Genomic DNA, 27,747 nt, shown 5'->3' with positions numbered 1-27,747 from the left:
TCCAGCTGAGCGGTATCAGCGATACCCTCCTGCGAGAGAACCCTCTTTATGTTCTGCCTGCGGAGAACAAGGCCACCGGCATGTAGATCGTCCTCAGATGGATTGTTCCTTCAGCAGGACAGTTGCCTCGGCCTTCCCCCAAGAAAGTTGCAAGCCCTGGATACTTCTAGTGCAGATTGGGGGAAAAACCATCCAGGCCCTTGTAGATTCAGGCTCTGGAAAAACACTGGTCTTCCAGGAACTGTTACCGTCTGACGGGCTTTCCTTTGACTCCCCGTGGAGTATAGAGTGTATACACGGCGATGTAAAATGGTATCCGATGGCCAAAATCCTGCTACAGGTAAAAGGGCAGGAGGCCATGATCGAAGTAGGAGTCGCTCCTTGGCTCCCTGCCCCCGTTTTGCTCGGCCGTGACTGGCCTTTCCTTTCAAACCTAATGGCTCCAGTCTCTCAGGAGGAGCCTCATTCTCTAGCTCAGGAGAAACCTGGTAAACTGTTCCCCTTCTCAGCAGACCTGTTCCCCAGTAGACACTGGGTTCCAAAGACTCGGAGGCAAAGACGCTATGGCAAACAGGACTGGTTGCAGAAATCTGGGACTCAAGATGGCCATACAAATAGGCATAAGTCACAAGTAATGACTGGGGATGGCCTGAAGAAGGGAGAGATAGGCCGTGGGGATTTACCAGAGCTATGTCTCCCTGATTTTCACCAGAGGCAGAGGGAAGACCCAGTCCTGGCCAGACAATATGACAAAGTGGTAAAAATTGATGACCAGATATTGAATGCACAAGGAGTAATGGTGTTCCCTCATTTTGAATTGTCGAATTATATCCTGCATAGGGTGAACAAGCAGACACAAACAGGGGGGGTCATCAGAGAAATATTGGTTCCCAAAGCATTTGTTAAAACTGTCTTCACCCTAGTCCATACTGTCCCTTGGGGTGGTCACCTTGGTAGAGATAAAACCTTGGACCGTATTTTGTTCCGCTTCTATTGGCCAGGGATGCATAGTGATATTGCTAAGGTATGTGCGGCCTGTCCTGAATGCCAGCTAACTAGTCCGAAGGGACAAAAAACACCCCCCTTGGTTCCTCTACCCTTGGTGTCAGTACCCTTTGAGAGGATTGGTGTAGACTTGATAGGGCCTCTGGAGTCTTCTGCGAAAGGACACAGGTTTATCCTCGTAATAGTCGACTAAGCAACAAGATATCCTGAGGCGTTCCCCCTGAGAACAGCAACAGCGAAGCAAGTAGCCAACAAGTTATTGAAGCTGTTCTCACGGGTTGGACTTCTCCAGGTTATGTTGACCGACCAAGGTACAAATTTTATGGCTAAACTGATGCAGGATGTCTTGAAATTACTAGAGGTCAAGTCAGTTCGTACATCGGTCTACCATCCACAGACTGACGGACTGGTTGAAAGATTTAACCGAACTCTAAATGGTATGCTGAGAAAATTTGTAGATTCAGAGAAGAGAGCCTGGGATGAACTTCTCCCTTTACTGCTGTTTGCAGTGCGGGAAGTTCCCCAGGCCTCCACAGGATTCTCTCCATTTGAACAACTGTATGGCCGCCAACCCGTGGGTATCCTAGACCTCCTAAAGAAGTCCTGGGAAGAACAGCAGTCCCCTTCTAAGAATACCCTGCAATATGTATTGGACCTTAGGAAGCGCCTAGATGTGGTCGACCATTTTGCTAGGGAGAATCTTGGATCAGCCCAGGACAGTCAGGAGAGACATTACAATCAAAATGCTCGTATGAGAGTGTTTCACCCGGGAGACCAGGTGATGATGTTGTTACCCAATTGTAAGAGCAAACTCCTAGCCAAATGGCAGGGCCCATTCGAAGTAATCCACCGCACGGGTGATGTGGATTATGAGATCGCTCAACCAGGGTCCAGGAAGGGTAAACAAATTTACCATGTGAACTTGCTGAAACCCTGTAAGGTGCAGCGGTCTCTATTCATCCACCCGGTGGAGGAGGAAACAGATTTGGGTCCTCAGCCCCCATAGGAGAACATTGTCTCAGCCCCCATAGGAGAACATTGTGGGTAACGATAAAATCCCAATGGGTAGACAATTGTCCTCTGAACAAAAAGGGGACTTGTTAGAAATAATTACACAATTCAATTATGTTTTTTCTGATTTACCAGGGCAAACTAATTTAGTTTCACATGTGATAGAGACAGCACCTGGGGTAAAAGTACGTTCTCGTCCTTACAGGTTGCCTGAAAGCCGTAAGGCCCTGGTAGAGAAGGAGGTACATGAAATGTTACAGTTAGGCGTGATTGAGGAATCATGCAGTGAGTGGTGTAGTCCACTAGTTATGGTCCCTAAACCCGATGGGAAGGTAAGGTTTTGTGTGGACATCCGAAAGGTCAATGCGGTATCCAAGTTTGATGCATATCCGATGCCAAGGGTGGACGAGTTAATTGTCGCCATTGGTAACGTGGAATATATATCCACGCTGGACTTAACTAAAGGATACTGGCAAATACCTTTAGAGGAAAAGTCCAAGTGCAAAACAGCCTTTGTCACTCCCATGGGTTTATACCAGTTTGTGACAATGGCATTTGGACTGCATGGAGCCCCAGCCACGTTTCAGAGACTCATGGCTAAAGTGCTGAGACCTCATAGGGCTTATGCCGCAACCTACCTAGATGACATTGTCATTTATAGTAAACACTGGAGGGCCCATCTAAATAGGCTGAAAGCGGTCCTCAAATCTCTAAGAGAGGCAGGGCTCACAGCCAACCCTAAGAAATGTGCCTCGGGTAAGGGGGAAACCAAGTACTTAGGGTATGCAGTGGGAGGTGGAAAAGTAAGGCCACTAGCCGATAAGGTAGCTGCCCTGAAAAAAGTTCCGACCACCCGAACAAAAACGCAGGTACTCTCCCTGTTGGGTTTAGCAGGATACTATCGGCGGTTTATCCCCAACTGCTCGGAAGTTGCAGCCCCACTAACAGACATCACAAAAAAGTGTGCCCCTACACAAGTGGTCTGGTCAAGGGAGTGCCAGAGAGCCTTTGAGGAGGTAAAAAGGTGTCTATTAGAGGGTCCCGTCCTTAGAAGCCCAGACTTTGATAAGTCTTTTATCGTTCAAACCGATGACTCAGAGATAGGGCTAGGGGCAGTGCTCTCACAACAGTTTGAGGGAGTGGAACATCCGATCCTTTTTCTGAGTAGGAAATTGTTCCCAAGGGAAAAAAAACTACCCAATAATTGAGAAGGAGTGCCTCGCAGTAAAGTGGGCAATCGAGGCCTTGAGGCATTACATGGCAGGAGTCCATTTTACGTTGGTAACAGACCATGTGGTTAAATACTATGAAGGACTCCAATGCTAGGTTGACCAGGTGGTATATGGCCCTCCAACCCTTCTCGTTTGAGACTCAGCACATGCCTGGAAAAAAAATGCAAATGCTGACTTCTTTTCTAGAGAAGGGCTGGATGGACGGGCTTCAGCCATGCGTGGCCCCAGCCACACACTAACAGGGGAGGAATGTGACAGGGTGAGTGAACGTCACCAGCCCTATACCTGGCAGACCTATGTTTAGGTCTGCAGGGCAGCAGTGACGAGGTTAACATTCAGCTGGGAGGTATGGTTAATTAGTCTGATCCCAGCTGCCTCATCAAGGAGCTTTAAAAACTCCAGACTGCACACACATGCAGGCTGTCTGAACCATGGAGATACACTGAAACTCTGGAGGGAGAACAGCTTGATTTAAGGTCTGTTTTTCTGGGAAATTTTGTTTGATGCTGAATTGTTTTTGTGGACTTTGAACAGAAAGGGCAAAGCCCTGCTCAGGACTTATACTGCTTTACTTTATATATGCTGAAGAAAAGCTCGTTATTTTTGTGTGCTCAATAAAAAGCCTTATCAAGAAACCCACGTGTGGTTGCATGTACCCTGCAACAGTGACCTTATATAGGTAGTAGCAGAGTGAGACTTAGTACTTGCTACACTGTGATCTAGTACAATAACCCTACCCTTGGGTTATTTAGGGATATATTGTGGATTTCTGTTCAAGGATCTGATTCAATACTACTTAAACTCCTGAGGTGCCAGTACATGACCATGATTATATTGCCAACACATTATTTAGCAACAGTGTATTGTCTATGAGATACACTTTTATACTTTGTCTAATACAGTGTGCTGGTATGTTGCGGTTCTTTCCTTGACTGACAGGAGCTGCACTAATGTTCTAATTACTATGTAGCTGCTCATCAATCTGATATTATAAGATCCCTGCTCACACCATTGCCTGTGTGTATTTATACGCCAATGATTTTATTAACCACTGTTGGTTAATTACCATTCATACTTCAAATAGGCAGGTATTATGGCAGGAGTTAACTTGCAGATTTGCCGCACAATTGGTTCAAGATAAACCCTTTTATGTGTGTGGACACCCAACTATACAGTTTCTACTCACCACATAGTGGTTACAGTTGTCTCCACTGTGCTCCACTTATACTAGGTTACTCACTGTGAACCAATTAGTTACTCAGGACGGCTTATTGCATTTGAAATCATGTTGTTTTGTTTTAGACATCATCCCCTTCCCTCACCTCCCCCCCCCTTTTCCTTGGTAGGTTATCTCACAGATCTACACACCAAGGCACAGTGTTCACTGTTAATACACTGTATCTAGCATTGATTGATCCGGGGTTCACTACACTCCAATTGGATCATTCATACTCCATTTGTTTATTTTAAAGCCCTGTATTTTATCCGTTGTTCATCAATACATTTATTTTAACTCTTGCATTTACCATCCCAGTTAGTGAGAGAGTGCTACTTAAATTGGGGTCCTTTTCTCCACAGTTGCAGTACCTTTAATATGCTAGCCAGGTTGGCCCTACTTTCACCTTACAATGGTCAGCAAATTCTGGAGGTAAAATGGAGGAAGGAAAGCAGCTAACAGATGGCAGTCTGAATAAAGATAAGAGGCAGCTTGGGTTAGACTTGGGAGTATTCATTAGTGATGAAAAGTAGCATTGTTTAGCCTGGGAGCGGGCAGAGATGAACCCAGATAGATTCAATTTTTAGTGGAGGATGTCAGAAAGAGTATGAGATGTCTTCTTGGGGCGTTCAGAGGAGCGAGTGCAGGAGCAAAGCATGTGTGAATGGCAGTTTAGCCAAGGTCTGGAGTTAGAAGGGTGAGAGTGGTGGAGAAGAAGTGGGGCATGAAGAAGACAGAGCAGAATTGTAGTTCATGAAAAGGTTGTTGGGATTGTAGAAGCAGAGAGAAGAGAGGGAGGAGAGCAAATTGGAGTTGAGTCATTAGCTATAATGAAATGCAGGTCTGCCGAACTGAGGAGTAAACGGAGGTGAAGAAAAGGAGAATAGAGCGTTGAGGTGATAGTACGAGAGGACAGGAGAAAATAGAGAAATTAGAGAAGCTTCTGCGTTATCTTCGCATTTAGGGCTAAGAGCACAGGCAGTATACCCTGGTCAAACAGTGCCCTTGATTTTTTGTTTTTTTTCCCCAAAAGGTGATCCATCCATTGGTCGGTGATAAATAACTATTTCCATCTTTGAGAGAGACTATTTTGCTCCTTTAACGCTGCTGCATGTGGCTGGTTTCAGAATACTCAGCAATTAACCCAGATTATAGGCTAAAGCTGGTAAATTCCGGGCATTTTTGAAAGCCCCACTCTGATAATGCCCGGAATTTTAACCAATCCGTAATGGCCCGGAATATTTGTCACCTTGCCAAATTTTTCAGCCAATCAGCTTTCAGTTCTCATTCACAAAGCGTGAGATCAGCTCTTAAGACAGGGGAGGTGATTGGACAGGAGGCAGCAGCAAGGCACGGACTCCTCCTCCACCTTGCTGCAGAGAGCGCCACACAGGGGGAAAGGTTTGTATGCATGTTGAGTGTTTTGTGGGTATAAAGGGAGCAAGCAGAGTGTTTTATTGTTGTGTGAGTGTTTTGTGGGTGTAGAGGGGGGGCTGCAGTGTGTTTTATGGGTGGAGGAGGGGTTGAGTGTTGTGTGTGTGTGTGTGTGTCTACAGTGTGTGGGTTTACAGGGGGCTGCAGTGGGTGTAGGGAGGGGGCTGCTGGTGTGTTTTGTGGATGTAGAGGGGGGCAGTAGTGTGTGCGTGTGTCAGTGTTTGTAGATGGTGGAGGAGGGCTGCAGAGTGTATTTTGGTGTGTGTGTGTGTCTGCAGTGTGTTTCTGTGTTTGTGGGTGTAAATGGGGGAGGGGGAGCTGGTGTGTGTGTTTTGTCAGTGTAGAGGGTGGAGGAGGGCTGCAGTGTGTTTTTTGGGTGTAGAGGAGGGGGGCTGCACTGTGTGTAGGGTGGACTGCAGAATGTGTTTGTGTATATAGAGGGGGTTGCAGAGTGTGTGTGTGTAGGTGTGTAGGTGTGTAGAGGGGGCTATGTGTATGTATAATTTTCCAGTAAAAGCATAAGAATGTCGACAATCATGCTGATGAAAAATCAATAGAACTACAAAAATGGATCTTTTTTATAAAAAATTAAAAATAAGCCTATTGTACATTTAGCCTATAATAGTAACAATCCCCTCAGAACAGGGCAAGACTGGCCAATAATGCCCTGGCTGGGTTAAAGTCCCTCGGCTTCGCTTCGGGCCTTCAACTCTTCCTGCCAGGGCATTATTGGTCAGTAATGCCCTGTTCTTCAGGGATTATTACTTAAATATTCCATGAAGGTGACCATACTACATGTACAGTGTGACGGTAGGGGGAAGTCAGCCTTAATTAATAAAGGTAAAGCCTTGCTGGCTGCCCCTAAAATCGTATCTCAAGGGCTGAAGTGTCAGCTCTTGGGTCACAATCCATTGTGAAAATGTATTTCCCATCATGTATTGGGTTTTAACCTTTCCAGGCATGCCTGAACTCAGGGACTTCTTGTGTATGAGTTTTAAGGGGGATATTTGGGTGAAACTGTTACCAAGTTACCGTTCTCTGGTACAAGTACCCGAGGAGCAGGCAAGGTCTGCGGGTACTCGTATGCACATTGCCCCGGTAATATCTCCTCTTAAAAACGTAACCGCGACTCACCACTAGGGTGCCCCGGTTCAGCATAGCCCTGGCTGGAGTTAGCCATTTAAAAATATATTGTGCCGGGGCGTGTCCAGGACGCCGATGAGAGAGGCTGTGTAGAAGAGGAGCTCCACAGACCCTGATATAATAAGAGCAGAATAAGCGCTTTTCCCCCCCTAAAAACATCCACAATTGCTGCCGCAAATCCCCCTAATACCCCTAGCAACAAGAATGGCGAGCAAATCCAAGTCCCAAGCCACCCCAGGAGTCGCTAAGTACTTCTCCCCCTCCCAGAAGAGCTCAGAAGCTGCATTAAGATCACAAGATGGCTCCGCGAGCACACGTGGGCCCAAGCAGGGAACAACACGGCTACCCCACCACAGCCGGAGGAAGTTCTCACAAGAGCATTTATGCAGGAGATGATCTCCACAATGCTAAATAAACTTCACTCCTCACTGCAAGATGACCTGCGGGCCGCGGTAAAAGAACTTAAACAGGAAATAACGGGCCTAACGGAGCGCACCACGGCCCTTGAGCTTAAAATGGCCGAAATCATGCAATCCCAGGATGAGGCAGCCAACGAAATATTTCGACTAGGCGCAGAGGTAAACAGCCTAAGAGACTGCCTTGAGGACCAGGAAAATCGCGACAGGCGCCAGAATATTAGAATCCGGGGCGTCCCGGAGGCGGTTCTGCCTGGTCAGCTCAGGTCATATCTCCAGGACTTTTTTGTCTCAATGTGCCCCGACCTCACACCAAAGGACATAGAGATGGATAGAGCCCATCGCGCCCTGGGGCCACGCTCCGAAGATCCCAACCGAACAAGGGATATAATAGCCCGCATTCACAGATACACAATAAAGGAACAAATAATGGAGGCATGCAGAACCAAAGAGACCATCAAATTCCAGGATTCTCACCTCCAAATTTATAATGATTTGTCAAAGCGCACAGTACTGCGGCGCAAAGAGATGCAACCATTAACTTCCTTGCTCCGCGAGAAAAAGATCAAGTACAAATGGGGCTTCCCATTTAAGCTGTCAGTACAAAAAAAGGGTAAATATCTCACAATCAGACACCCGGAGGATATCCCGCGGTTCGCAAAAGCCCTGGACCTAACCCTCCCTGCCGACTGGATCCAAGACCCCCCCACTCTCAGGGGCAGCATGCAGAAGAACCCCAGATCAGAGCATCAGAGAGGCTGGCAGGCCAAAAACAACCGCGACCTAGATAGGAACCGCAGCAATCACTTACCTCAGTTACCTCCAAGTTCATGCCCTCACCCAGTTGACCTGAGCAGCAACCGAAGAAGTTCCCCTTAAAAGTCCCTCCTGTCCCATGAGGCGACGCAATCCTGGATGTGACATCCGCAGATTCTGCAGACCGGAGAAGCGGGAACCCCGGACGCAAGCCACAGAAAAGCAGCCCAGCGGACGCACCACAAAGAAAAGGGAGATAACAGCCAACGGACGTCCTGTGCTTTACCTCACCTCGCCAACAATCACAGCCCAACAAAGGAACTGGACGAAACAGTGAGCAACAGCACCGGAGGAGACGAACCGCAGCCGCGGAGGAATCTGTGAACGGAGATGGGGCGCAGAAGTCGATCCCCGCTGAGGCGGACGCACACATCTCTTCCTTTTCTTTTTTCGCCATACCATCCACACGGGCCCGCACTGCCCGGACCGGGAGGAGAGAGGCCAGATATGCCACGAGAGGAGCGGCGCTGGCGAGTCCTGACAGCCCGGCACGCGGACCCTCCCTTCACGACACACTCTCCACTACATCTCCCCCTCCCCCGGGCAGAGAGCAGAGGTATCCGGTAACTGTGAGTACTTTTACCCTCGCAAAGCGAGAAGGCCCGCAGGCCGCTTACCCGCCTGGGTCAGGACACTAAGCGCAGATACATCGCAAAGTGCCGACTCACAAAAATCCGACTCATAGGCAGATATATGTAAAGACTGGGAACACTGTACAAAGTTGAGAACTGTTCATTATACCGTTTATTAAAATATTCTATATATACCTCCCCCCCCCCCCGAACCCCCTCGCCTACCCCTTCCCCCTTACGGGGACAGTAGATACCCCGACTACCACGGCCAAGGCAATTGAGCCACGAGGACAAGCCTGGAAACCACTATAAACTGAAGTGTATAGGAACCTACAGAGATCTAATGTTACTGATAAGCCCCAAAATATGTGATAACCTAAACTATATTATGACAAGATGCATCCCCCTCCCCTTCCCCCCCCTCCCCTTCTCTACCTACCCCCCCAACCCTGAAGGCCATCTCCCCCCCCCTCACCCGACACCCTATACCCCCCCTCCCTCCCCATAATCCCCCCTCTCCCCCTTCCCCCCCCCCCCACACACCCCTCCCCCCCCTCCGAGCACATAGTGGGTAAGCCCCACAAGCTCATTCAGAAACAAGGTTGCAAGCAATTGGCCAATATCCCCATGACAACGCTCCACAAAGCTATGCTGAACAACTTTACAGTGATATGTGAAAATGTTAATATAAAAACGTATTACAAATATATGATAAGATGTACCCCCTCCCCTCTCTCCCTGTGCGTCTCCCATCCCCCCCCTGTCCCCCCCTCACCTCCCTCACCCCTCCCTCCTCTCCTCCCCTCCCCCCCATCCACCTCCCTCCTCCCTCCCTCCCCCCCTAGAATGAAATGGTTGAATGCTGAAGAGCAAATCAATGGTCACAGAAAGGCAGCCACAACGAGCTACCAAGTGGCACAACATGAGCCCATGTGAGCCCACTCCGAGCCAAAGCAGCAACTAACGGATCCATATTTCTATAGATATGCTTCACAAAGGGTACTATGACCAATACTGACAAAATGTTAGAAATCGCAACTATAAAAATTTACTGTAATACTATGATAAGTTGTCCCCCTTCCCCCTCCCATTGTACCCCCCTCCACCACCCCTTCCCCTACTTCCCCCACCCCTCCCCCCCTACCACACCCTCACCCCCCCTCCCCCCCTCCCTCCATTCCCCTCCTCCTCCCCCCCCTCCCCCCTCCCTCCCCTCCTCACCACCTTCCCCCCCCCCTCCCCGCCCCCTCCCCCAAGTCTTGCCACCACCCCCCCCTCTCCCTCGCCTCCCCTCTCTCTCCCCCCCCTCTGACCTTTCCCCCCCCCACCTCCCCTCCTTTCCTACCCCCCCCCCCCCCCTCACCAAGACCAAAGTCCCCTCTAACAGGTGATACCAGCAAAGGAAAGCAACAAAATGCAGAAGAATGTACAAATGCAATGTATGTAACTTTAGAGCAACAAGGGTTGACATAGGAAATGTACCTGAGATCCCCTCCTGCTCCTACCCCCCCCCCCCCTTTTTTTTTTTTTTTTTTTTCCTTCCCCTCCCTGCTCTGAACAAGAACCCCTCCCATATCACCCCGAATTTGACCTGGTACTAGACGACCAGTAGAAGAACAAACAACAAATAAAAGGGCCCAGACCACACAACTGACACATACAGCATGTCAACCAGCAATTTAGACTATAGCCCATTAAACCACCCCTCCCGGCTTCCCTTCCCTCCTCCCCCCCCCTGCCACCTCCCTCCCCCCCACACCATTCCCACCCCCCCCCCCCCCCCCCACTCCTTACGAACACAACACGGCACGCGCCAGAACCAAACCAAAGACTCACAAGAGGGAAACGGCGCATAATGTTAACAACCCAGGGTCTGGACCCCTCGACTGCACACCGGTCATTGACACCGGACCCACCCCAGAAGGGCACGTTGCCCAAAATGCCGGTTGCCCAAGGAACTGGCAACACTGCATTAGGCCCACACAAGGACCTAATCCTACCTTCTCTCTATCTGCTGGTTCTGTCCCAGCAGATCTTTACCCCCCCTCCCTCCCCCATCCTACCCTCCTCTCCTGGCAACCCACAGACAGCCACCAGAATACAAACAGGCAGAACACACCCGCCCCCGGTGAAACACGCAGACAGAACCACTGCAGACACCCAGAAAATAAAAGCAAGATCTCCCCGAATGGGAACGGCGAGATCCCAAGATCCCCCCCCCCACAAAAAACCCACAATGACATCTACTGCACCAATAAAGATCCGCTCACTAAATGTCAAAGGACTACACAATAATAGGAAGCGGAGGCTAGCCCTCCATGATATGAAAAAATCAGGGGGAGACATCATATTCCTACAGGAGACCCACTTCACATCTCAAGACCCCCCAAATTTATTCAAAAAAACATTCCCAACATGCTTTTTTGCATCATTCAGTAGTAAAAAAAGGGGTGTAGCTGTCCTAATCAGACAAGGCACCCCATTTAATCATATCAAAACAACAGCAGATCCAAAGGGTAGATTCCTAATGGTATATGGCTCCCTAGCGGGCTCAGCAATCGCACTGATCAATGTATACGCCCCAAACGAGAATCAAACAAAATTTTTACAAACAGTACTCGAAGGCGTAGACCCGGGATATCTGTCATCGATGATAGTGGGGGGAGACCTAAATATGGTTCTAAACCCCACCGAGGACAGATCGACCACAATGGATCCCCCCCGTACAACCCACTCCCAAATCAAGGGGAAAAGGTTTAGGGGCATCCTGAGCGAGTTCTCACTGGTGGACGTTTGGAGAACCCAACATCAGGGCCAGAGAGCCTATACATTCTACTCAGCACCTCACCAAACCTACTCTCGAATAGACCACTTCTTGACCACTAAAAATGTGATGGCGGCAGCCATTGAATCAGACATTGGCTCAATCACATGGTCCGACCACGCCCCGATTACTTTGACACTGTCAATCCCTTTCGAGAAAACAACAAGTTACTCCTGGAGACTAAATGATTCACTGTTAAATCATCCTGCGATAGAAAGAGAGATTAGATCCTCACTTAAGGCCTATTTCTACTTCAACGAAGGAACAGTCTCCTCTCCAGCAATCCTGTGGGAAGCCCATAAGGCAGACATCAGAGGAAAAATTATCTCCATCGCATCCCACAGGAAAAAAGCCCACCAAAAACTAATCAAAGAGCTCACAGATACCATAAAAACAATAGAACAAGCCCACAAGGCTAACCCCTCCAAAAAAATATACAAAACATTGTTAACAGCCAGAGCAAAACTTAGACAAACCCAGCTGGAGGATGTTGAAAAGGCCCTAAAATGGACCAATCAACAATACTATGACAAGGGTAACAAGGCCGACAGACTCCTGGCCAGTAAATTGAGAGGGGTACAAAAGAGATCCCAAATAACGGCGATCAAGAGTAGATCTGGCGAGATACAATATAGTGACAGCAAAATTGCTATGGAATTCACAAAATACTATACAGAACTATATAATTTAAGATCTAAAAACGGCCGACCTGAACCAATAGCATCAGAATTGATAACGCAATATTTAAACAAATGCCATCTCCCCACATTAACGGAGGAGGAAAACACAGTCCTCAACGCTGAGATCTCAAAAGAGGAACTGGAAGAGGCGGTCAAATCTTTAAAAATCACTAAGTCTCCTGGTCCTGACGGTTTCACCAATGTCTATTATAAGAGATTCTTGCCTACTCTATCCACGCATCTCCTGAAAACATTTAATTATTTCATGGAAGGGAACCAAATCCCGCCAACAATGTCTCTGGCTAACTTAGCTATTATACACAAAGATGGCAGAGACCCGATGCAGTGTGGAAGCTACCGTCCAATCTCCCTCCTCAACAGTGATCTCAAATTATATAGCAAAATACTAGCAAACCGATTAAACCCCATCTTACCGAGATTAATCAACATTGACCAGGTAGGATTTGTCGCGGGCAGGCAAGCCTCAGACAATACCCGGAAGATAATTAATATTATTGACCATGTTCACCTCACAGGCACCAAAGCACTCCTGTTAAGCCTAGACGTAGAGAAGGCATTCGATAGAATAAACTGGCAATTCCTGGACCAGACTATGCGCAAATTTGGCTTTAAAGACGCATACTTAGAGGGGGTCCGTAGACTATATCAAAACCCGTCAGCTACAGTAAAATTACCAGGGGGCAATAACCAGAGATTCGAGATCACAAATGGAACTCGACAGGGATGCCCTTTATCTCCTCTCCTCTTTGCGCTAACGATCGAACCACTAGCATCGGCAATTCGGCTCAATACTGACATCCAAGGAATAGAAATCGGTCAAAGGCAGCATCATAAAATATCCCTATTCGCAGACGATGTCATTCTAACCCTATCAAAACCCCAAATCTCCCTACCCAACCTTCAAAAAGAACTCCGGGATTTCGGGAAAATCTCAGGATATAAAATAAATAGTGATAAATCAGAAGCCTTGAACCTAAGCCTGCCAGAGCCAGAGGTGAATCTCCTCAAACTAAACTTTAATTATCGTTGGAGCTCCTCTTGTATCAAATACTTGGGAGTTAAAATATCGAGGACCTACCAATCTTTATACCAACATAACTATCCGACCCTGTTCAAAAAAATCAAACAAGATCTAGAAAAATGGGGAGAATATCAGATATCATGGATCGGGAGAATGATCTCGGTTAAAATGAATATACTCCCTAGATTACTGTACTACTTCCAGACTCTCCCGGTCCACATCCCTGGCTCAGAATTGAAAAACATCCAAAAACTAATCTTCCACTTTATTTGGCAAGGAAAAAAACCAAGAGTCTCTAGAACATTTCTCTTGGCCTCAAGGGTGAGAGGAGGAATGGGAGTTCCAGACATCACAAGATACTACCTGGCTGCACAACTGAGACAGGTAGTAGTCTGGAATGCCAACCCAAACCAATATTGCTGGCTAGACATAGAAACTCAATATGCCGGGACGCCTTCGCTGCCGGCTTGCCTTTGGTCTCTAAGCAGGGAGGACATGCAGAATAACAAATTCAAATTAGGCCCGATGAGACACACATGGGAGACCTGGACGAAATGCAAATTCAAATTTAAGCTCACAACATCTCACTCTCAACTTACGCCAATTCACAAAAACCCGAAATTCCCACCTGGCTGTGAGCCCAGACAATTCGACGAATTCAAAGCCAAAAATATCAATGCGATTGCCGACCTCTTGAGTTTCGGGAAGTTCCTGAGCTTCCAAAACCTACGATCTAAATATGAAATAGTAGGGCTGAATGTGTTCAAATACCTACAAATTCGGCATTTCATTCAAACTTTAACCCCAACGTTGGAATTTCCCCATCTCACTAGCTTCGAGCAGCTCTGCCGTGAGACTGCCCATAAGAAAGGTCTTATATCACAAATTTACTCAGAAATGGAGATAGCTATGGATCCCCCCACGCATGACTATATGCTGCATTGGGCAGCAGAATTGGAAATAGATATAGACCGAGAGGACTGGGAAAGTATTTGGGAAAATGCCTCAGGAACTTCCATATGTACCACAATCAAAGAAAACATATACAAAATACTGTTCCGCTGGTATCTTACCCCAGTTCGAATAAATCAAATCTACCCTCTGGCTTCCGATCTATGCTGGAGAGGCTGCGGTCAAAAGGGAGACATGGCCCACATCTGGTGGACCTGTCCGGAAATACAGAAGTACTGGGAAACTATACAAAAATTAATAAAAGAGGTCACAGACCTCACAATACCCATTGACCCGCTGACCTACCTGCTGGCCAGACCCATAGAAGTGCTGGATCGACCAACAGGCAAATTAGTCTCCTTTATCCTGACAGCGGCTAGGTGTGCGGTGGCAGCCGCCTGGAAGAAGGTGTCTCCCCCCTCCAAACAGACAGTCAAAAAAAGGGTGCAAGAGGTGATGGACATGGAAAGACTATCAGCCTTCCTGAAAAGGTCCACCACCTCTTTCAACAATACCTGGGACTCATGGCTAACGTATATGCTCCCCCAACGCCAAAATGCCCCATAGTAATAATAAACAAAGATCCAAATTAAGGCAGCCAAGAACAGGGAGCCAATCCCCCCCCTCCCCTATCTCAACCCCCCCTCACCCCCTACCCCCCCCCCCCCCCCCCTCTATCACTCTCTCTCCCCTTTTCTGTTTCTTAACCCGCACTTCCCCGACAGACCTCTGAAGGTCAGGGGAATGTTGGGACTTTCTCCCCCACCTCAGACAAAAACCAGAAAAATTGTATTAGGCCAAAATGTTGACAGATATTCAAAAAGCTGTAAATGTTATAAATGCCTAATAAAAAATTTTGAAACAAAAAAAAAATATATATTGTGCCTATGCCACGTGTCCCTAGCCAGTGGTACGGGTCATACTGCTATCTCTGGGTACACAGTCTGTGGATGAAGACAGAGAGGGTTATGGAAGTATAATGAAACCCTATGGGAAATCTGTGTTCTGCCAGGAAATTCTAGGAACCATGTTTTAGGGCCAAGTTTTATTCCAAGCCCAATGTTAAGTAAAAACAAAAATGAACACCTAAGTGACCGATGGTGCGCTTGTAATGAGTTAGGGTTTGAGCTTGTGTATTTTAGACTAATCCTACATTGAGATGTGTATATATGCAGAAGTGTAACACATAATATCAAATAGAAAATGAAAATACAGATATCCTAAAATATCATGAAAACAACTGATAGATATGTACCCTTACAATAAATTATGTAATGCAGCAGCATTTTTTAAGTATAGGGAAAGCCGGACCTGTTTTGTGGTTTTACATGTTCCACTTATCCGAGGAAATCATGCAAAACAGAGATAATGCTGCACACCACTATATTAAATACAAAAGATACTTGCTGTTACCGGTGCACCTGGCAGTGACAAACTCCAATGCAGACAAACAAAGAAGGTTATATAGGCAAAAATAGTGTTATCCTTAACAGGACACAGTGTTCAAAATACAATTACAAAATTTCAATTTTTGTGCAGGGATGTACCTTAAAAAATCCCTACAGCTGTAAGTCTGTACCATCTGTAATAGTCTCAACACAGGGGACGAATTTCGTCACCCCAGAAGTGGGAAAAAATTTAAGATCAATTATAGGATCACATGTACCACGACCAATGTAATTTACACAATTAAATGCCCATGTGGTTTAGTTTACGTTGGTAAGACTAACGGAATGTTAAAAACGCGTTTTATCGAACACCGCAGCAAAATTAACGTAAAAAAAGAGGAAACAGCCCTAATTAGGCACTGTACAGAATTTAAATCACACAGTGTCATCATTGAAATTAATGGGCATTGATCACGTTCAAAAGATCTTTTCTGGGGCAGATAAGGACACTGCTCTTTTGCAAAGAGAAGCATTTTGGACATTTACGCTCGATACCGTATACCCAAGGGGCCTTAATGACTATATCTCCCTAAACAGTTTTATTAATATCAGATAAAATCTTTGTCTAGGTTGCTGTAGTGACTTTGCTGTTGCTGCTGATCATCTCTGTTTACTGCCTCCTTAAGATTAACTATTATTACCTCCATTAGTTACCCTTTGCCTTTTTCCTCACTATTTTATGGTTATGTTTTAAAGCTTGAAATATAGTGATTGTCACTTTCCACTGGTTTACACTGATGGCTTCTTTTTTGCTTTATCCCTTATGTTCAACTACAAGCCTGCTATCTACACCCCGAATAGAGTCCATAAATGGTGCAAAAAGAGTAAACAGAGACTTTATTGCGCAAAAAGCAGCTCAGGACTACTACTGTCACTCTTATTAGGATATATGCTGCAGCAGAACTTCGTGGGACAGACGGGCATAATTTTACAGCATGACGTCAGCAGCTGAAGGAGTTTGGATGTGCGCTCGCGCATGCGCCTGGATGGGATGCCGAGATCTCCAGAGTGAATAAAAACAACTGAAGAACGGACCAAATCGGAGAGCGGGACTTCCGCCGGATATGACGTCACGGACATGCGCGCGCATGCGCAGTACATGCGGCCATCAAGAAAAGAAACCGGATGATTTTGAATGACTGCACCTGGGGTATGGGCTATGAGTAGTGGTTCTATTAGCATTAGTAAGTTATCTTCACTTGAGAAAGACCACGTGTGGTGGTTGAAACGTTGTGCCTCTTCTAATAAATCCTTTTGAAAATCCGTAGTGCCCTGGAACCTTCTTTGTTTGTCCACTTATCCGAGGAACATGGAATTTTGGGGGTGGGGGTCTGAGATGGGATATTTGGGTCGAACGGTGGTTGTTTTCCTTGAAGGAGTTCGGGGAACATAGTTACCGGTAGTCCTGTGATTCTCCCCGGCGTGCAGGCATGATTTGCAGGTACACAGGGGCTACCCGGTGTCCCCCAGATTCCTGGTTTTCGAGCCCAAGTGTCCCAGACCCATTTTCCACACAAGTATAAGGTTTTTCAAAATGTAAGGTTTTATTAAAACAATGTTTTAATGTTTTATACAGTATGTATAAATGTCTATGTGGCAGGCCCGGCCATCTACATAGGCGCCGGTATGTCTACAAAGACATCGTAGTTCAAAGTGGAGACGGGATGTTGAGAGGTGCCCCGACACATCAGGGTGTGGCAGGGTGGAGTACTGGATCCAGAGAACAGAGACCACTCTTGCCTGCCAGACTCAGTGGAACCTGCCTAATAGGTGGCAATGGGTTGACTGGAGGAAGTCGCAGAATGTTGGCGCGTTTCCCATTGGTCGCCCACACGGCATCCCGAGCCGGCTTGGCATGCCCCGTCCTCTGACGTCTGCCAAAGGACGAGCCCCTATTCCTATTGGCTGGTGGGAGGGAATTCCCACACTCTGATTGGTCGCTTCTCCTACTTCCATGCTGAACATAGAACAGTGGAAGGTATGTAAGGAGGAGCCCCAGTCAGAGACCCAGACCATCCTGTGACTTGGGCCGGTGATGCAAAGACGGGTTTTTCAAAGTTGCCCTGTTACGAATAGCAGAGCAATTGGCTTCATTTTTGGAGCTAAGAAAGCCTGCCTAGCTGAGGCCAAGTCAGACACGAAGTCCAAGTTCTCGTTTTAGAACGTAGCAGTCGCGGCTAGAGTTTGTAGCCGAAAAGAGGACCATGAAGCCTGGGTGGATATCCCTGTCAGGGTAAGCCTTCCGAAACAGGCGCCCTGCACCTATTTGAGCCTAGTTTTCACCACCAGTAAGTATGTATTTTGTGTATTCAGTGTGTGTATGCGGGTTTACCCAAATAAACTTCATTGTTTTGCCCAGTGAATGATCCCGGTATAAAAGTGGTAAAAGTCCCGGTCTCCAGTGACATACAGTAACAAGATAACCTTTGTCTAAATAAAAGGACGCTACGGTACTCACCATCGACAGCAAATGTAACTATTTCTGTCTTTATTGTGCTCAGATGATCCTCGGTAGTTGGCTCATCTTTCTCTGTTTTAATCTCTAACCTCTCTGGTACAATCACTGGAAGACCTGGTAATAAGAAAAGGAAAATCAGCTGAGAGTGGGGGCTCTTCTTGTGATTTCACCTCCTCTAATGTTGATATATCATGATACCTGTCGTCAAGAAATGTTGTACTAGCCCAGGCCAGGAAAATTAATTATGTAAAGCTTGGAGTGGAAACTATTCTTGTGATATCACTATACAGAAATACTTTATACTGATTCCTAAAGGGAGAAGACAATTAACACACATTCCCAGCTAGCTCGAACTCCCACACCCACCACATCATGAATATATCTTTATGTCAACAAGAGAGCAACTGAGCGTGGCAATTGTATACAACAAGAGACAGGGGTGCCCAATGCTACATCCCATTGACAAAACATATATGGTAAAAAGTATAAAGTAAAATACTTCAATAATAATAATAATAATAATAAATACTTGGTTATTTAGTTAACCCTTTGGCCAAAACGTCATAAGCCTGCATACCAACGCCAAGATATAACCAAATTAATGCAGGTCCTACACTACACTGTGAACCCTTCCTTTTACATCTGTAAGAGGGGAAGAACCATCTTAGGTCCTGTTCTTGCAGCAAATGAAAAGACCTCCCAAGTTAAAAAGGTGAAGGAGGAGGAGTGAGCTCTGGGGGGAGGTGCCACCAGCCTCCAAACAACTGCTACCAGTCAGAAATTGATTAACACACAATTAATTGGATTAATTGGATTTTATTTGATTGTTAAACCCAAGTGATGAGTGTTTTTATCCCCTAGTGCTGAAGACATGTTGGAGTTTTTGGTGCTGCTAATCTTCAAACATCAATAACAATAATATTTTCTGTTGGAAAAAATTAGGTCAAACCTCTTCAATCATCGTCAGACATTGGAAGTAAGAACAGTTGTTTTATTCAATGATGATAACAGATAATAAGTCAAATTGGACACTATGAACACAAGAGTACCCCCCCCCCCCCCAGATGTCGCGCAATACAAAGAAGCTAACGCCGGAAGACTTATATTTACACTCTATATTTCAAACCTACATAAAATTATTCATATACGTTTCTCATATGCTAGCTCACCTTTCCTTCTGTATTCAGCTGATGCCATACATAGTCATAATATTTTTTACTCTCTGTGTAGTTGGGGGGGGGAGGAGAGAGGAGAGGTGGAAAGATTATGGTTTGTCAGCTAGTGTGTTTATCACCTCTTCTTTACCTTTATGTATATTGTGTATGTGACAAATGTAGACCTCAGCAAATAAATCCTCCAGTCTGTGTGACAGGCTTCTGCAAATCCTCATGGCTTGTCATAAGCGCAGCGTGTTGATTGTAACAAGCACTGACACAAATCATTCTGTGTCTGTTTTACTTCTTCTGTGATGGACATCTTTCAAGTAATCTTTTCAATACCAGACTAGCATACCTGCACTGTACCCGGTTATGTCCAATGTCACTATCCATTGCACACAAATATTTATACCCCATTCTCAATATAACCTTACAAAAATCATGGGTGTGTTTTTCTTGGGGGGGGGGGGCATTTCACTAGAACGTGTAGCTTATAATACTATTCACGTGTGGATTTCCCCAATATTGTAGAAATTGCAGTTCTTTAAACAAATTGAATAAAGACAAGTGAGGATATAACTGTACTTACCACCAACAGGAAATTAATCTATTTCACTCTTTATTAGGGTCTGATCCTCAGTGTTTCAGCTCTTCTTTCTCTGACTTAGGGGCCTATGCTCTAAGCATTCATAAGCCACTTATCGGACAAAATGCCTACTACGATTCTGTAAGCGTCGATAAGTGGGCGATAAAGGACTGAAATCGCAAACATTTTGAGCCTTCAAAAAAAAAAAACCGCCGAGTGAGCAGCAATAATCCATTTATCAGCAGGTTCTAAAACTCACGCAATTCTAGTAGACGTGATTAGCTTAGAGGCCTATCACGGCGAGTTTCTCCCAAAATCCTCACGCCAAGAAAAGTTGGTGTGAAGGTGCTAAGAACCTGCTGAGAAGTGGCGAGACGGGACTTAGAGAAAAATGCTTTTTTTCTGCATCGGATTGATGCCGCGAGTCTCCGGAGATGATATCCATTAATATCAGCACCGGAGACCTCCCATCAAGAATCCCATGCAATAAAAATGCATTTACAGGCAACTTATTACCTTAGCAGCTAACCGCTAAGGCAATGAAGGGGTTAACCGCATCCGCTACCCACCAAGGGCCACATACCCCCTTCACCCACCCCTGCTACCCACAATAAACACTAATACCCACCTCCTGTATCCCCACATGATTGATACCAGTGGCCGCGAGGTCCTCAGGTGGTCCCCGCGGGTGTCTGTGGGTCCTCAGATGGTGTCCGGGGGTCCTCAGTTGGTCCCCGCAGGTGTCCTCAGGTGGTCCAAGTGGGTGTCTGTGGACCCTTGGGTGGTCCCCGCTGGCCTGTGGTACCAATCCTGTGTCAACCTCTAGGGTGATTAAGGGGTTAGGGGCCATTAGATTTTATTTTTTCATGTATTCTTGCTGGCATCAGAGGACATGGACCTGCAGTATGCTGATGAGGACGCCCTTCATGATGACAGGGGTAAGTAGAAAGGTTTATTTACTTTATGTATGCTGGCTGGCTGGCTAATGTTTTATTTAATAATGGGCAAATTAGCTATTATCTGGATAATAGTTATTTTGCCCATTACAGTACGTGTTGGGTGGGGGGGGGACAGCATTGGAACCACTCAAGGCCCACAGACACCTGCGGGGACCACCTGATGAACCCCGGACACCCAAGGCCCCACAGACACCCACGGGGACAACCTGAGGACCCCTGCGGTGACCACCTGAGGGCCCACAGACACCGCAGGGACCACCTGAGGGCCCACAGGCACCTGCGGCCTCTGGTATCAATCATGTGGGGGTAGAGGAAGTAGGTATTAGTGTTGTTGTGTTTTTAATGTTTATTGTGGGTAGCAGCTGTTTTAATATAAATTGCAATACTAGTGTAGATGAGCAGGGGGTCTCCGGAACAGAACCGCGTTGATGTGAGGTCCGGGGACCCCCTGCTTCCCGAGATAAAGACCCCGTTACGGGGTGCCGGTATCTCCTATGCATTTAAGTATCCCGCATCACGTTACCGTGGAAATAAAATGCATAGGAGATACTGGCACCCCATAATGGGGCCTGTATCTCGGGAAGCAGGGGGTCCCACATCAACGCGGTTCTGCTCCCGAGACCCCCTGCTCATCTACACTAATAATAAAATTTATATTAAAAAACATTAATTTCGGGCGAGATTTGCACAGGGAAAGGTGGCTCTCTGAGCAGCTGAAAGAAATCGCCCGGTAATCGCCCGTTTTGGGAATTTTTCTACGCTTAGAGCATAGGCCTCTTAATCTCTAACCTCTCTGGTACAACCGCTGGAAAACCTGCCGCCACAAAAAGGAAAATCATCATGTAAAGCTGGGAGTGGGGGGCTCTAGTGATTTCCCCTCCTCTGGTATTGATACAACATGATACTTGTCGTAAAGAAATGTTTTACTAGGCCAGTCCCAGCAATCTCAGTATACAGTAGGTTTAAGGACAAGGTAAAATGGAGGAAGAAAAGCAGCTAACAGATGGCAGTCTGAATAAAGCGTCAAATACAGAGAGGAGGCTGTATTCATTAGTGAAGAAAAGTAGCTTTGTTTAGCCTGGGAGCGGGCAGAGCTGAACCCAGATAGATTCAATGTGAAGTGGAGGATCTCAGAAAGAGTATGAGATTTCTTCTTGGGGCGTTCAGAGGAGCGAGTGCAGGAGTGTGTATGGCAGTTTAGCCAAGGTCTGGAGTTAGAAGGGTGAGAGTGGTAAAGAAGAAGTGGGGCATGAATAAAGCGTCAAATACAGAGAGGAGGCTGTATTCATTAGTGAAGAAAAGTAGCTTTGTTTAGCCTGGGAGCGGGCAGAGCTGAACCCAGATAGATTCAATTTGAAGTGGAGGATCTCAGAAAGAGTATGAGATTTCTTCTTGGGGCGTTCAGAGGAGCGAGTGCAGGAGTGTGTATGGCAGTTTAGCCAAGGTCTGGAGTTAGAAGGGTGAGAGTGGTAAAGAAGAAGTGGGGCATGAAAAAGACAGAGCAGAATTGTAGTTCATGACAAGGTTGTTGGGGTCAGAAGAGAAGCAGAGGAAATTGGAGTTGAGAGTTGTTAGCTTAATGAAATACAGGTCTGCCGAACTGAGGGGGTAAAGAAAAGGAGAATAGAGAGATGAGGTGATAGTACGAGAGGACAGAGGAAAGTGGAATATAGAGAAATGAGAGAAGAACCTGCATTATCTTCAGATGTAGGGTCAAAGAGCACAGGCAGAATACCCTGGTCAAACAGTGGGAGGTGCCCTTGATTTTTCCTAAGGCGTTCCAATCCATCCATTGATGGTCCGTGAGCCATAACTCTGCATTTCCAACTTTTACACTCGTTTGAGAGCTATATTGCTCCCCTAACTCTGCTGCATGTAGAATGACCCAGAATACTCAGCAGGCCTAGGGACTTCCTACAGTATGTGAGGCAATGAACCCTACATTTTCCCCAAAGGTGACCATACTACTTATAAAAAGATAACCTTTGTCTACACAAAAACGATGTTGTGGTACTCACCATCGACAGCATGTGTAACTATTTCTGTCTTTATTGTTGTCAGATGATCCCCGGCATTCGGCTCGTCTTTCTCTGATTTAATCTCTACCCTCTCTGGTACAATCACTGGAAAACCTGGTAATAAGAGAAGGAAAATCCATCATGTACATCTGGGAGTGGAAACTATTCTTGTGATATCACTATACAGAAATACTTTATACTGATTCCCAGGGGGAGTAGAGAAGTCATTGATTGCATTTGATTATTAACCCTGAGTGATGAGGATGTTTTTATCCATGAGTGCTGTAAACGTGTGAGTTTTTGGTGCTACCAGTTTTCAAACCTCAATAACAATAATAATCTCTGTTGGAAAAGATTATGTCAAACCTCTTCAAACCAGCCTCAGACATTGAATGTATACAACAAGCGACAGAGAAGCCCAATGCTATATCCAATATGACAGAAATAAACAGTAAAATACTTATATATGGGTCGTGGCCAGGACTTGGAGCTGAGTGGTCGCAAGTCAGCTCAGCTCCACTGAAGCAAGTAATCCAATGCACTAAAACGCCTATCAAAGTTATATTCTCAGCTCCTAAAGCTGGAGACCAGCTCTCAGAGACCTAAAGCACCCCGCGGGCTGAACCTGGGACCCTCCAGCGGACGGACCGCGGTATGAAAGTCTCTGAGGGAGATCTTACAGCCACAGCTCCCGGGGACTCTCAAAATGGCCGCCGGACACATGCGGTCGTCGGGCTGATCCGAGTACCCCGGGCGCTGCTAATTGATCTGGCATCAGCGGGAAGGATCCGCAAAGGAAAGCGTTCCCCGGTGTACAGACGGACCCTGGTGCAGTCACGGGTGAGAGCCGTGGGTGTGCAGGAGCCAGGGGACTTGGAGCCGGAAACGCGGCTAATGGCACTAACCCAACCCACCAGTCTAGCTTAGAAGGACCAAAGGAGGGGTAAGGTGCTGCGCGACACAGAACGGAGGAGGTCTGCCTGTGAGGAATCCCCGAACTGGGGCTGAAGAGGGCTCCCGGCTGTCGGCTGCGGGTCAGTGTGGTGGCGTGGGGAAGCCCCTAAAACGCAGTGAGGTAGCCATTTTTCTCTGACGCCCCATAAAGCTGCTATGAGGAATCCTAGACCTGTCTCTCTCTCCCTCCAGCCCAAACCTGACTGGGACCTCTAGTAGATGCCCGGGCCCCCCTCCCTGAGGCACGTACCCCCCGCGGCAGTCACTCAGTGACTTGGTGAGTTTCAGGACCTAGGTCCACCCAGAATTTCTCCACTATCCGGGATAGCCGTCGTGGTTCTCTTAAGGACTGCTAGAGTCAACAGCAAGGATCCGACAGCACGGACATCATCTATTCCCCCCATATCTGAGGATAAAAGAATTTTAAAAAAGGGGGTGGTAAAGACATTCTGACAAGCAAACAAGCACACAGGCTGTAAAACTGCAACCTCTCTTAGAGGAACAAGTACCCCTCCACTATAAGACCTTGTAACAGGGGAGTAATCCCTGTTCAAGTAATGTGCCTTTAATCTAGCAGTGTGGTGGTTAACTGCCGGTAGTCAATTAATAAACACCACCTGCCTGATTTAGATTGTTTACAAAAGCCTGTCTGTTGAGACAGGAAGTGACTCCTTAGCTCACTTGTGAGCTGACCTTTGGAGACACAACAGTCTTGAGCCCTGCCAGAAGAAACAGCAGAGCTGCTTACAAGACACGGGGAAAACTACTAAACCTGAAGCTGACACACCCTGAGTGAAGGGAGCTGAACCAGGAACTGAGAAGATTTTCCCTCCAAGAAACAGATAAGACTTTTATTCTTAAGATACTTCTTATATCTGCTTATTTCATGCTATGTGTTTGGGGCTGGGAGAAATGCTTGACTAAGGGAGATGTGAATTAATTGCATAGTGTTTCACTAGAAATACTCCCAAGTGAATAGAAGCTTTGTTCCCCCCCCTGTGTTTGGATGGATTTCCTGATGAAAAGGAAAAGGCACAATAAAGCCTTATTATAATTTTACCATATAAAAGTCTCCAATTGTGTACCTCTGTGAACGTCCGTCAACATATGGTGTCCGAAGTGAGATGAGGTGTGTTTGTAGTTAAAAAGGACCGGAGATTTTTTATGTGAATTTTTTAATGCTTTTTGCCTGCAAACAAGTCTGAGCAACATAGAAAAAAAAAAAAAAAACCTCTCATGCAGCAGAGATCAGAGTTAAAGGGATACACACCACTGAAAACTTACAAAACCACAGATGGACTCTTTGCCCCAATCCCAAGAGGAGAGAGACTGCTGAAACAGCTAAAACCTTATTTGCCTATCACAAAGTGTAATATGGTCATTGAAATAGGGGTTTTGCCTTCCAGCCATAGTCAGGGTTCAAGAAGTGGGTCAGCCTTTAAAAGGGATAGGTGTTTGTTGTTTTCAAAAGTTTCGCTGAAGCAGTGAATACAGATGGTGACCCACGAGTGGTACTGATTTTGCAAATAAAGGTTGCCACACCGCATAGGGCTACCAGCTATGAATGGAGTATATGCAGAAAAGTGTGAAAATTGATACAAGACTGTGCTGAAGCAGGGGAATTTTTAGCAAACAAATGCTGAGTGTAAAATTGCCCTATAGGGGAAAAAGGGATCTCTGAACTGTGTAAAAGGTTTTTCAAAGCCAATTGCTGAGTGTTGAGTCACCCTGCCGGGAATGAAAGAAATAGTCCACTGCAAAGAATGTTTTTTTTTCTGCAAGTAAAAAAAAAGTCTGCCTATATATATCTTGGGAGCAAAAACAGACACCCAAAGGGTGAAGTGTGAATGCCATAATACCCAAAGATGAGACTGAAAATTACTGAACTCAGAAAGAAAAACAAATTCTGTTGCTGAAGCGGAGGGATTGCACCTAGCAAGTAAATGGTGTAAAGCAAATAGACGTTTTTACCTATCAACTGCACATCTTGTATTACCCAAGAAAGAAAAGTCTACAGAGATGCCTGTGAGAGCTACGACCTCTACAAGCAGGGTATGCCCACCTGTAGGACTATCACAATTGGGGGTTCTAGCAAATACACTACCGACACACTTTATTGAAGTGTGGTCGGTACCGCAAGTCATAGACGCGCGGTCACGCGTCATCGGGAGCGTGCGCCCCCTGCACGCGTGTCCAGGGGCTCCCCGAGGGAGCCCTGGTGTCCCGCGATCGCGGGACAGCGGCAGGGGGTTCCGGGGGACCCGGCGGACCCGGCAGCGGTAGGGAGAGCGCCCCGATCGGAGGGCGCTCTTCCGCTGCTTCGGCGTGCGCCCGTCACACTCGGGCGCGCGCCAGGCTACTGCTGCGGCACAGAACGGGCAAATGCTCGAATAAACTGTGCCGCAGCAGTACAGTGGCAACAGCTGCAATAGCGCCTCCTGAGGTCAGGAAGAAAATTAAGCCTAAAAATGGAGGACAAGATGCAGCGTTCCTGTAATGAACCCTACCCCACGGAAGAGTGGCCCATCCAGTCCAATAAAGAGGAAGACATCTCTTATGGGGAACCCGAACCGAGTCACACCCACAAAACACCCCAAGAATGGTGGGGGTGCCTGAACTCGGCACGAACAGAAAAGACCGCTCCCTTTGATGACGAATATGATCAGCAGGAGCACTGGATCACCGAATATTTCCGTCAGCTATTACAGTTGCAAGAAAAGCCGGGTGGATCCAGTGACGCTGCTAAAATTTCAAATAAAGGAGACCCCAGTATTCCTGATGGGACGGAGTCATCCAAAACAAAAAGGCGGAAAAAGAAAAGCGGTTCTTCACTTACCGTGGAAGGAACAGACACGTCCGCAGAACCTGGGAGAAAAAGGGGGACCGAGTTGCCCTGCAGCCTAGAGAAAATGGAGAATTCGTCCCGTGGTTAACCGAATATCCAGAGGGCCCAAGGCAGAAGTCGTGTACCCCAAAGAAGTGTCTGTCCGGTGCCAACAGTGAGGAACCCTCAACCAGTCATCCCAGGGAAGTGGAGCCGGAACCAGTGAGTGACGATCCCTTGACCAGCCCTGAAGACGCCCTGAAAATTGCCAGGCGTGACTGTGATCTACTTCGAGAACAATTGAAACTTGAGAGAGCAGATAATGCTGAGTTACAGATGACGGTGCTCGCAATGTACTCTGAATCTGGGACAGAATTGGACGATCTCAAGACTGAGCTAGATACTGCAAATGCTACTATTTCCGCCATGGATGAAAAGCAGAGCCAATCTGATAAAATGGTGGCTATGCTAAAGCGGAAGTATGAGGAGGCACTGAAGCAGATGACAGTCTTCCAGCAAGAGGTTCACACTCTTCGCATAGAGTTGAATGCCTCACAACAGGAGGTCAACAGTGTCCGGATAGAGGTGGACGTATCTCAGAAAGAGGTTCAGACACTCCGCAGAGCACTGGATGCCTCACATCATGAGACCAACAGCTGCCGCACAGACCTGGAAGTTTCCAGAAAGGAACTACACACCAAAGCAACGCTAAAAGCCAAGCTTAGAACCCAGATGCCGCGGCACAAAAGGGAGCACAAGAAGGTCCAGAAACTGAAACAAGTAACTGTGGCCCAAGCAAAGAAGTTCATAGTGCTTCACAATGCAATAAAAATGTGGAAGCAAGCTCAGAGAAAGCAAAGCATGCAGATAAATTCCCTGAGAAGAGACTTGCAAGACGCACTCAAAAAACAGGGATCGCGGATGAGATTACAGTCATACAAGGACAAGTATTGACCCTGACTAAGCGTCAGTATCCCACAGCCTCAAAAACCCATGAAGAC

At 46.7% G+C, this 27,747-nt stretch overlaps 2 protein-coding genes across 3 annotated transcripts in view; both read right to left on the bottom strand.

The window, feature by feature from the left end:
- The window catches only part of LOC142463896 (uncharacterized), a 113,113-nt gene extending 92,936 nt beyond the window's left edge, over positions 1-20,177 (bottom strand). Inside the window, exon 1 of the mRNA XM_075566728.1 lies at positions 19,995-20,177. The gene's annotated coding sequence lies outside the window, so the exon portion shown is untranslated. The remainder of the gene's footprint in view (positions 1-19,994) is intronic.
- LOC142463892 (uncharacterized) overlaps positions 1-27,747 on the bottom strand; it is a 46,534-nt gene that overhangs the window by 9,320 nt on the left and 9,467 nt on the right. The window contains exons 1-3 of one of the 2 annotated variants that reach the window (XM_075566723.1): positions 24,173-24,177; positions 22,969-23,082; positions 18,249-18,362 (exon numbers count right to left, since the gene is read on the bottom strand). Coding sequence is in view for 1 of the 2 variants with exons in the window: in XM_075566722.1 (XP_075422837.1) it covers positions 18,249-18,362; positions 22,969-23,082 (228 nt within the window). In the remaining variant the exon portion in view is untranslated. Of the gene's footprint in view, positions 1-18,248; positions 18,363-22,968; positions 23,083-24,172; positions 24,178-27,747 lie in introns of those variants that run through there. The other variant, XM_075566722.1, reaches the window with a different exon arrangement.

This window comes from Ascaphus truei, chromosome 12 (genome assembly GCF_040206685.1).
Source record: "Ascaphus truei isolate aAscTru1 chromosome 12, aAscTru1.hap1, whole genome shotgun sequence".
In the NCBI taxonomy this organism is placed as follows: Eukaryota; Metazoa; Chordata; class Amphibia; order Anura; family Ascaphidae; genus Ascaphus; species Ascaphus truei.
The sequence above is the reverse complement of the archived record's forward strand: the minus strand, read 5'-3'. Positions and strand labels throughout refer to the sequence as shown.